At 31.7% G+C, this 11882-nt stretch overlaps 1 protein-coding gene across 1 annotated transcript; it reads left to right on the top strand.

The window, feature by feature from the left end:
• The first annotated feature begins 894 nt into the window (after window positions 1–894).
• LOC141660302 (F-box/kelch-repeat protein At3g23880-like) lies at window positions 895–2016 on the top strand. The gene has a single exon (XM_074467276.1). It carries the CDS (start codon window positions 895–897, stop codon window positions 2014–2016), a length of 1122 nt encoding a protein of 373 aa, XP_074323377.1.
• Window positions 2017–11882: the final 9866 nt, after the last annotated feature.

Raw genomic sequence — 11882 nt, 5'->3', positions numbered from 1 at the left:
ATACGGTTGAATTTATTTGATCGAATTTATTAATAAATTTGACCACATAAATATGAACGTATATAAATACGATTACATGCGGTTAAATTTAGTCTTGACCTTAAATTTAAACGAAAGTGGTTGAATTTGACCCAAGTTATATATGTGCAGTTATATTTAGACTTATTTTCGTGTAGTGATGTCACCTCTTAAAACCCATTGTGACATTTTTTCGTAACCCATTGAAGATGTTTTTAGAGTGGCAGCACGTGTAATCATGTATCAAAAAACAAATTATGGCCCTAAATTTAGAAATAAATAGTGTTATAAACCAACTAAATTATTAAATATCTAAATTATTAAATATCTAAATTATTCAACATAGTCATTAAATGTATTCTACTTATTCTGTTAAACTACTTACACAACTTATTATGTTAAACTACTACCACATTTTCTTCTTAATTATTTTATTAATTTTATTAAAAACATTTATAATTATTATATATATATTTAAATATATTAAATTTATAAAATAATTGGATGGATAAAATTTAAAAAATATATTTTTAAATATTAACGAAACCCGTGTATCGGGTTTAAACTAGTTTGATAAAGATTCAGGTAGGGTTTTTTTTATTAAAAGAAAGGTTTAGGTAGAAATGGAGTCATAAAAAAAAGTTGAATTAAAGTTAGCCCGAATTTGCTTTTATAAATTTTTCTAAAATCCGAATACAATTAGAACTTGGTCTTAATGCAAAGTAAATCAGGCTTTTCCATTGGTACATTCGCTCAGCCGGGTATGATTAAAATTCTATAAATATAGACGACGCGAGGGATCAAGTCTCATCTCTCTCTGTCTCTCTCCCGCGCTCTCTCTCTCTCTCTCATCCTCCGTTTTGTTTATAAATCAGCATGATTTCTGATCACTTGCGTTGTCGTCGTCGTTTGCCATCATACTCTGTTCCGGAAGAAATAGCAGAGCTGATAATTGCAAAAGTCCCGTGCATCAAAACTATATTCAGATGCACCTGTGTTTGCAAATCATGGTGTGCTTTCATCAACTCTGCCCCGTTTGTTAAATCTCTAACATCTCGTATTGCAACTAATAACAACGAATTTAATCAGTTACTCCTCTGCAAGTTTGAGTTTGAGTTTGGTAAGTCTTTTATTCCCAATTACGGTAATGATGATTGTATGAAGGCCTTTCACGATTCTTCGTATGCAGCAGCAGGTTTACGAGGACCTAATTTTGCACTACATGTTGATGGCGAAGATTTCAAAGAGAATTGCAAGTTGGTGTTCCCGCGTCGTAATGTGGAACATATAGATGCCTGCAATGGACTGATTTGCTATAGCACGTGTGATGATCCAGACTGCCTCTATCTTTGGAACCCTACCATTCAAAGAGAAAAGAAAATCTCAACCCCTCTTCCTAACCTTAATAATAATATTATTGGTGATTATGATGTAGTTTTTAAGTTGTGGTTTGATAACAAGGTGAATGACTTGAGAATATTGAGGATTGCCTGCACCGATGAGAATTGCACGGTTGAGGTCTTCAGTCTAACTAGTAATTCCTGGATGCTAATCGCTGAAGATGCTCCAGTCAGCACTGCTGTATGCAATCGTAATACACTTGCATGCGTTAACGGAATATTTTATTGGCCTGTACTCAGGGAGGATGGTAATTGGATACTAATATCCTTAGATATAAAGAATGGGGTGTTTAGAGAGAGATTGACTAGCTGGACTGCAGAAATTATATATTTGACACCATCTCACCATGATGCCTCCCTTGTTATTCTCGGATACGGAGATAAAGATGATTTAGATAAACCTTTAGATTGTTGTGTCTTTCAAGTATACAGTTATAGTTTGGACAAATTCCATAAACTTGACATCAATCATGCTCATATATTCCACCCCTTAGGAGTTAGGAACAATGATGAGCTTCTTCTACAAAGTATCTACTCTCTGGAAATAGTCTCATACAGTGTTGAGAGTGGAAAGTGTTGGACAAACTTAGTATTTTAGACTAAGTTGTCAATCATTTTGAGACTCTATATGAGTGAGACACATTATGTGTTAGTGGTGTGTATTTATTGGAACGTATTCTTCTCTTCGAGGGGATTCCAACGCATATTAACACGCTCAAAATGAGTAAAAGGTGAATGAGAACTGATGTTCCAAAGTTTTACCTTTTAATATGAAAAGTGGTTTTGTACCACATCGAGAGTAGCACAAACCTATTCCTTAGTTTTTCTTATAAATACCATGTACCACATCGAAAAGAAAAATAAGTCCTTTCAAGCCTCTCTTTATAAATAGAGTCTTAGGGCACCAGTTTTATTAAGTCGAGGAAATAAGAGTCATCTCTTTCATTCTCGGTCTCTTTAGTCTTAAATTTTTCCAATATTCCGGTGATAGTTCTCGGGCTCAGTTCAAGTTCGCTGAGAGTATATTCGATCTATCGATTATACTAGTATCTCGTTTTATCCTGGGAAGCAGGTCGCTAAACACGGATGGTGCGGGGCGAAACTGCTTTAAGGAGACAGTTTTCTGGACTCGAGATTAAATCCAATCTCTGTTTGTTTTCTCAAACCCTTCTCCTAATTTAATTGTTAATTCTCATATGCTTATGTGATTTAAGAATTAACAATGTTTTGTGAAGTAGTTATATATTCAATATATATATATAACAATGTCTTTATCGTACAAGATTGCTAACAATCTTAAAGCAGTTTTCTTCAATTTTCATACTTTCTTGTGAGTAGACGCAAAAGTCAATTTGATTGTTTAAATTGGATTTATTTATGGGTATATGAGTGGCCATTATTTGCCTCATTAATTAAATTAAATTTAGTGCGTTAATTTCTTTGATCACTTGTTGCCATGTGCTTGAAATTAATATAAATTTGATTTTAAGTGGTGCTTTGTTTAAGCATAACAGGTACGAGGCAAAAGTAAGCACAAAGTTGTTGGATAATTGGTTTCTTATAAGGCTATTGATGCTTTAATGGTTATTGATTTATGATCAACTTATATTCAAGTGGACATATTTGGTGACATCTCTTTCGGGTTGATCATTATAAATTGGTAGATTAAACCCAAATTTATAATTCGTCCATGTTTTTGCTATTAATGGATAGCTTATTATGTTTTGTTAACATGGTGATTGATTTCTTAATTCTGAATTGATTTTGGAATTATTAGTACACTGATACAAGAATCATATATGCTATAGTTTACATGCATGTTTGCAAGTTCATAACATGATATTGCTATGCAATTAAATGATATGGCTACATAAATGTGACCCTTCATGATGGAACTTGATTATTTGGTGATTAATTTTTTAATCATTGTTGAGTGATGATAAGGCATCAATTATTATTGTTTAATCTTTAATAATGGAGTTATATCACAAACTTGTAATACTGGATAGAATGCAGTAACATGTTTGTTGTTAAATAATGTGACGAGGTGGGCAGCTGAAGTGAACCAGATTTACAATTGCTCAGGATTCTCCACATTAAAAAACCTAATGGGCCTGGAGTACAGGTTATGGGTCGGCACATAAATTATATTTTTCTGGTTGGATTTTTCCTCCAGTTAAATAGTAATTTCACGTGTTGGTGTCGGTCTGCTGCGGCAGTGACACACGAGCCTATTATAGTGATCCATGTGATACTTAATACGGCGAATATTGATATCAGTATTTATGCTGAACTTTGGAGAGAATCCGAAAAGTTGTTAACCCTAACGCATCAGTTGATCAAGGATCACTGAATGTGGGTTTATTGAAGATTTATGTTCTTCCTTGGGCCTTTTCTGGTTGTACCAGTAGGTGAGCCATATATGTAGGTTCGTGTGAACCATGTAAATATTTTCGAGAAATTCGGTAATTGAATTTTTAATGATAAGAACTACGGGAAGTTCTTTTAACATGATATTAAAATCTTATAGGTTTTAATGAATAACGTAAAACCTGCTCAGATGAGAGGTAGTGACACGATACGTGTTTACTGTCTAGTTTGATAGTAAAACATTTGTCACTCGTACTCGTAGTCGAGTCAATATTGAAGCTAAATAGAGAGATGTGTGCTCTATAAACTCAAGGGTAAATCCAACTTAATACAGATAATTAAGATGGCTGTGAATAAGTTTGATGATGAATAATCACCGGGCAAATTCTGTTTGCAACGTGAATATTCATGAGGTCGTTGCACCTTACTCGCATTATATAAATGGAGTAGATGCAGACTTGAGTTGCGCTCTGAAAAAGATGCAAAACGATTGCGATCAGCTCAGACTATCACTGAATTTGAGGATATTAGTTACGAAGGGCTAATCGTTCCTTAAACATGATACCACAGAAGGAAATAATTAAATTTCCTATTAGTTTTGGAATATTTTCTGACATTCTGTAAAATATTAAAATTGTGGGGGTATCTAAAATAGAAAATTATTGAATTTTCTATGAATAGTGGAATGTAATGAAACATTCTTGAAAATAATTGAAATGTGGGGGTATCTCGAAACTTGATATCAATACCTCTGTTGGTAGCATGAGATCCAAAATCAATTGAGATATTTTGGATGGATACATAGACAATGGTTGAGTCTAATAATATCCGATATATGAATCTAATTTTTGAGATTCGTAAGAATACTATTACAGAGTTTAGGAATGCTTATGCGATAAGCTAGTAGATCCTAGTAGATCTGTAATTAAAAGTCATCTAAATGAACTTACGAGTTATTGGATGAATGTGAGGATGAACCTGCAGAGAGCAAAAGACTTGGATAATTGCTAGTCCCGAATGTCTTGATAATTTGCTTGAAGGTGAACTCGTAAATTTAATAGAAGCAATGCGCTTCATTTATAATTTCTTGATAAGTGAATATATCAAGAGAAAATTTGACTATTACTGAGAGTCAATAAATCAAGATTTTCTAGCACGTGTACTAGAAAATGGATTGTGCATGTTCTCTCTATGTCCTTTGTGGGGGAAAGGATGTTAAGAAATAGAGAGAGTGGTTCTGTTTGACAGAATCTTGTTTAAAAAAATATATAGATCTTCTTACGAGATAGAAGCATTAGGACCCAAATGAATTTTTAAATTGGGAAAATATATCTGGGTCTGAAGGAAGTATAAGGTCAGACTGATACAAAAATATTACAGTCGAAAGTGATGACCTTATATAATTTATGAAATATTCTCGAGTTTTGAGAATAAGGTTCATTAAGATGATACTAAAATTATCGTATTGTGAAATTTAAAAGTACATCAATGAACATTGAGATGGTATTTCTAAATAGATATTTGGAGAAATATCTATTTACGTGAACCCGAGGGTTGCTCTAGATAAAACAAGAGTAGAAAATCTTTATTTTCGGTGATCATGTTGAGTGAAACAACATTGACACGAAATAATGGCATATTAAATTTGATATTGCTATGATAAGCAATGGCTTCAAATAAATGACATGGTTGCCATTTTGAGGACGCTCAATATTGGTTGCTATGTGAATAATGATTGCCAGTTTAAGGACGCTTAAACTCGGTAATGATGCAAACTGAAATTGCTGGTTTTTGGGACGCTAAAATCTGGTAATATCAATAACAAGTGAAGCCTTAAGTAATAACTAGTAAAGTTATTTCACAAATATGAAATATGTCAATATGAGATGTCAAACTGATTCAAAATCAGAGAATTGACAAGTGTGCATGTGTTATTTACACATGATATGCAAGTCATAATTGATTGCATGTGAGTGATCTGATCATTACGAGAAGTAATGACAAGAGGATCATCTCTGAAAATCTTGATGAGATTGAAAAGTTTTGATTTGAAGATTACAATCTTCGTGACTTTAAAAGTTTTAGATGATACATGTCACATGTTGGTGATGTGAATTTTGAAGAGGTCAACGAAGCTAAAGTTGTCATAGCTGGAATGGATTTATATATATCCAAGCGTAGATGAACAAGGATCTCTCAAGAAGGATTGCAAGTCTGTTGTACTTTTTAAAATTGTACAAAATTAGACATAGGCTACACAGTTGGTAAACTGGGTAGATACACGAGTACAATGGAAATTGGTCACTTGGAAGTGATTGCAATGAGATTTAAAGTGTATGATATGTGCTCGTTAGCTTGGACTGCAATACGAAAGATATCTAATTGTACTATGTGAATATAGTATGTAAATTAGATATTTGACTTTAAGAACTTAAAAGTCATTCGAGAATACATTTCACACTTAGCAGTCGTGTCATGGAAATCCTAAACTTAGCTCGATTCATGATGGAATACGAGTCTGGTGCATAAAATAAATGCAGTTAAAAGGCCGAGTAGCCACTTTGTAAGGATATTCCTAAATGACAAGGAAAATGTGTCTTCAATATGCATATATCGTGTAATCAATATGCAAATTGGGAGATCACATTATTGTGTATGAAATGGTATGTCTCACATCTATGATGAGGACATAATACCATTAAACAACTATTCTCAACGAGAATTATCATGATTGACTATGTAAAGTTAAATGATAATGTTTGGATCCACTAACCAGATGGTTAAACTGAGCGAATCTGTTTAAGCCAAGGGAATCTAGTTAGACCGAGAGATAGTTGTCAAATCATCGAGAGGAATGGGCCTTGCCTATTGCTTAACGGCGTCATGGTGGACACCCAACCTTGTTGACCGGAGATCCCAAGAACTTGGTTCAATGGGACAACTAAATCATGATGACCAAATCACTGTGGGGGTAACCCCTGGCCTATTTCTATGATGATGAAACAGTGAGACCCGTAAGGTACGAGGTTAAGCTTTATGCTTTTAATGATCTTTGACGAATACAGGGATTTCAAGTTTGAATACATAATATTCGGTTAAGTAAACGCGGGTTACTCTATAAGATAAAGATCACCTATGTAAGAGAGAAGTATGGCCGCTTCAAAGGAGAATTGCGAGGCACAATTCTTTAGAAACTCTTGCAGAACCAGGACGATGTTCCAGGGCCAAAATGGACATAATCATGAGAACTGAATGAGTCAGGAAAGTTATAGTGATGAGTATGTCATCGTTTACACAAACGGTCGAACAGTTCAAGGACATCGCGTCATACTGTCTACCAGTAAAGTCGATATACTTATTCGAGCGAAGGTTCAAGGAGCATTCTCTACCTATCGTATGCTATATCCGACCGCCGGAACTATCACCAAGTCAAGCTCCGCGTCTGTCTGTCTATATGGTGCGTGCTACTGGACCATCAATCTCATTTGTGGGGGATTGTTGGACAAACTTAGTATTTTAGACTAAGTTGTCAATCATTTTGAGACTCTATATGAGTGAGACACATTATGTGTTAGTGGTGTGTATTTATTGGAACGTATTCTTCTCTTCGAGGGGATTCCAACGCATATTAACACGCTCAAAATGAGTAAAAGGTGAATGAGAACTAATGTTCCAAAGTTTTACCTTTTAATATGAAAAGTGGTTTTGTACCACATCGAGAGTAGCACAAACCTATTCCTTAGTTTTTCTTATAAATACCATGTACCACATCGAAAAGAAAAACAAGTCCTTTCAAGCCTCTCTTTATAAATAGAGTCTTAGGGCACCAGTTTTATTAAGTCGAGGAAATAAGAGTCATCTCTTTCATTCTCGGTCTCTTTAGTCTTAAATTTTTCCAATATTCCGGTGATAGTTCTCGGGCTCAGTTCAAGTTCGCTGAGAGTATATTCGATCTATCGATTATACTAGTATCTCGTTTTATCCTGGGAAGCAGGTCGCTAAACACGGATGGTGCGGGGCGAAACTGCTTTAAGGAGACAGTTTTCTGGACTCGAGATTAAATCCAATCTCTGTTTGTTTTCTCAAACCCTTCTCCTAATTTAATTGTTAATTCTCATATGCTTATGTGATTTAAGAATTAACAATGTTTTGTGAAGTAGTTATATATTCAATATATATATATATAACAATGTCTTTATCGTACAAGATTGCTAACAGAAAGTTCAGGAAATTTTATCCCGCAACAAGTCCCAAACTTCTCACGATGATTCCTTTTGTTCAGACTCTTGCTCTGCTCAATGATACAGATGCCACCAGAATTCAACGACCTCCAAATAATCTACAAAAGAGGGTTAATTTCACAAACCTCAAGTAATTTAGTTGTTTGGATATTTCAGATTGAATTTTGTACTCACACGTACATGTAATCTTAATTGGGAATTTGACATGAGTATCATGCAGAAAGTTATTTTTTATATGCTTCTGTTTTTTACTCGAGCATTTGAACACAAAGTTCCAACACTTCTGGGTACTGTCATTGTATGTTCTAACTGAGCTATATTTTGTAGGACAGTTGTATGTTCTAACTGATTATAAGTTACCAAGTTTTTTTTATTAATAATCTCAACTTGACTAGAGCAAAATTATCACATAAGTCACTTTGTAAAAAAGGACTTCATATTTTTAAGATGACTAAAACGGGCTCCAAATCATAAGTTTCATTTACTTTCACTAAATTATGTATATTATCCTTTAGGTAAAGAAAAAATTAAAATACATGTAAATTGAAGTAGAAGCCAAATGTGGATGATACCAGAGTAGAAGCTCACTTGTTGTAGAAGAAGCTGATCGTAGTCACTGGGAAATAACTGAGCCACCCACTGTCCTTAAAAATTGAATACGAAACCACCTTTCTTAAACTCCTTTGAGTTGCCACTTTTTCATGAAAATACTTCACATTTTGATCTGTCCCAAAGCTTCGTAAGTTAAAACCCCTGCATCTCAATTAATCTAAAGTTAGTAACCAAATGATTATATAAAATGGCTTTGGTTATTAGTCGGGTACCTTAGAAAATGTGAAGGAGGGGTAGTGCTATAGAGCCTATAACAACTGGAAGAAGCTGTTGTAGTATTAGATAACAGCATTTTGAAGCCAGAAACTCAGAGTACAATTCGAGGAATGAAATTCTAATTACGATGGACAGTATCTTGAACTAAACTAAACTAAACGCTCCAAAATACTCAATTAAATTACAGCCTGGTCAAGCTAAAGATACCATAGTCCATATACATTACGAGGCAGATCAAACGTTTGCTTTCAAAATGAACCAGATCAAGTGTATAGTTCTAAATATTAATGTCTCTTCAAGTCTGGGATTAAAGACAGTTGTAAGTAATACATCTACTATGCTATGGCTTTTTTCCTAGGTTCGATATTTATGCAGTAGTTTCCATGGGAGAACACCTATCCAGCTGAGATACTCGTACCCAACAACATTTGAATTCTTTATTCAAGAGCAGGTTTCATCCAACTATATCATACGCAACATGGGTGCAAGACTACTTATGTGCATTACATAACTTGAAATGTAGAGTTTAACCAAACACAAGGCAATATCGTCACTCTCCAACCCCTCTGCCCTATAAAGCCCATGCCCAACAAAGACATTTAATTTATATATCATGGGGGGAAAAGCGCATGCAATAAACCCCATTAATTAATTTGTTACTGCTACCGTAATATAAAGTTACAATTAGTTGTATAGAGTAGACTAACAAATTAATTATATCCTCTATATATAATTGGAGCAAGGAAGTTTAGGTGGTACGGTAATATGGTATGGTCGTCAAAACGTTAACATTGTAAATTCCTAATACTTATCAACTGAGAAAAGAAACAAACAAATACCAAAAAACAAACACCACCAAAAAATCATATATGTACTAGATTTGCAAAAAAATCCTAATACTTATCAACCTAAAAAAAGAAATACAAAAATCACAATAAACATTAAGTTGTAAAAAAAAAATTCACACCAAAATTCACCCAAAATTTTTTTATTTAAAATTTTTTAATATAAAAAGTAGACAAACTAAATTAAAATTTACAATACTCACCATTTGAAAATTTATAGAGTCAACAATATAAAATTTTAGTAAATTAAAAATTACAAAAAATATAAATTTCATGAGTAAAGCAAGTAAAGTAAATAAATACAAATCAATACTAATGAAAATAATATTATCAACTTATTTATGATAATTCATAAATTCTAATATTTTCTATCATTATCTTAATATTGTATTATATCCTATACATAATTGGCGTAAAGTACAAAAATAAAAATTTATTTGTATATGGTATAATAAATTTATTAAGTGAATATATATAAATTTAATAATATTAAAATTAGAAAAATATGAAATTTTAAGTAAAAAAGAATACAACAACTAAAATAAAAAAAATTAATAAAATAAGTTTTAGCAACTAAATAGAGTTAGATGTGCCATTTTCTAATTTTTTCAAAAAAATAAATTAATTTAATTCAATATTAAAAGTTCATATAAAATATTTATAAGATATCTCGTGCATTGCAAACAGATTTCAAAAAAAGTTAAATAAACAAACAAACAAATAAGATGAACAAATACATAACAAAAAAACTTAAACATGTATAAATAAGTTATATTAATTAATTAATACACCAAATATTATAACAAACAAACAGTACATTAAAAAATAACTAAAAAGCAAAAAACAAATCAAAAAACATATTAGGTGTGAAAACAATATAAACAAAATTTTAAATATTTTATATACGCATGCGTCATTAAAATGAAAAATTAATAAAAAGGATAATTTATATAATAAAAATAGTATACATACTCTATAAAATAAGAATTCACGTTTAATTAGAAGTCACACCAAAATTCACCCAATTTTTTTTATTAAAAAGTTTTTAATATGAAAAATTAGGAAAAGTAAATTAAAATTTACAATATTCACCATCTGAAAATTAAAGTCAAAAATATAAAATTTTAATAAATTAAAAATTACAAAAAACATAAATTTTATGAGTAAATTAAGTAAAGTAAATAAATCCAAATTAATACTAATAAAAATAATATTATCAACTTATTTATGATAATTATAAATTCTCATATTTTCTATCATTATCTTAATATTAATATTGTATTATATTATATACATAATCGGCGTAAAGTATAAAAATAAAAATTTAATTGTATATGGTATAATAAATTTATAGGTGAATATGTATAAATTTAATAATTTTAAAATTAGAAAGATGTAAAATTTTAAGCAAAAAATAAAACGAAAACTAAAATAAAAAATTTAATATTAATAGAATAAGTTTTAGCAACTAAATAGAGTGATAGATGTCATTTTATAATTTTTCAAAAAAATAAATTAATTTAATTTATTATTAAAAATTCATATAAAATATTTATAAGATAAAGGTAGTATACGTTAAGACTGTATCAAGCATTTTGGCTGGGACACAAGGGAACTTGCAAGTCTGACCCAAATCTTTTGAACTCATCCTTTTGTGATTACATGTTAATTGTTCTCAAATGATGAGAGTTTTGAAATTAATTGCTAACTAATTTATAGAATGTTAAGTTGTCACATAATAATCATAAACATCCTTTATTAAGCATTTTTTGGGCCCTGAAACATGCATGCAACACCAATTATATTCATCGGTAACCCCCGTCCCCTCTAGTTTTAAAGTTAGCATAAGGACTATAAATTACACAAACAAACATACAGTCATATATGATAGACGTACATGGTACGTAACATAGATACGGACATAGTTTGATGACTGCTTTCACAAGAAAGTGTTTTTAAATAAGCACAAGTCAGAAAAAGTTTTGAGTTTTAGGTGTTGAGGGGTTCTTATTCCAAAAAATCAAACTCAAAATCACGTTTTATCTTTTACTATATTTTCTGCCACAGATATAAATTGTTGGTAGTTTTTCCTCTAGTCAACTGACTCTATGACTACCACAAATCAAGTTTCAGGAAACACATATAAATCCTGAATAATGAAAACCAACTCCTGTATTGCA

This window comes from Apium graveolens, chromosome 5 (assembly GCF_009905375.1).
Source record: "Apium graveolens cultivar Ventura chromosome 5, ASM990537v1, whole genome shotgun sequence".
NCBI lineage: Eukaryota > Viridiplantae > Streptophyta > Magnoliopsida > Apiales > Apiaceae > Apium > Apium graveolens.
The sequence above is the reverse complement of the archived record's forward strand: the minus strand, read 5'-3'. Positions and strand labels throughout refer to the sequence as shown.

Coding starts and splice junctions, on each gene's coding strand:
- LOC141660302 (XM_074467276.1), top strand. CDS start 895: ATGATTTCTGATCACTTGCGTTGTCGTCGTCGTTTGCCATCATACTCT.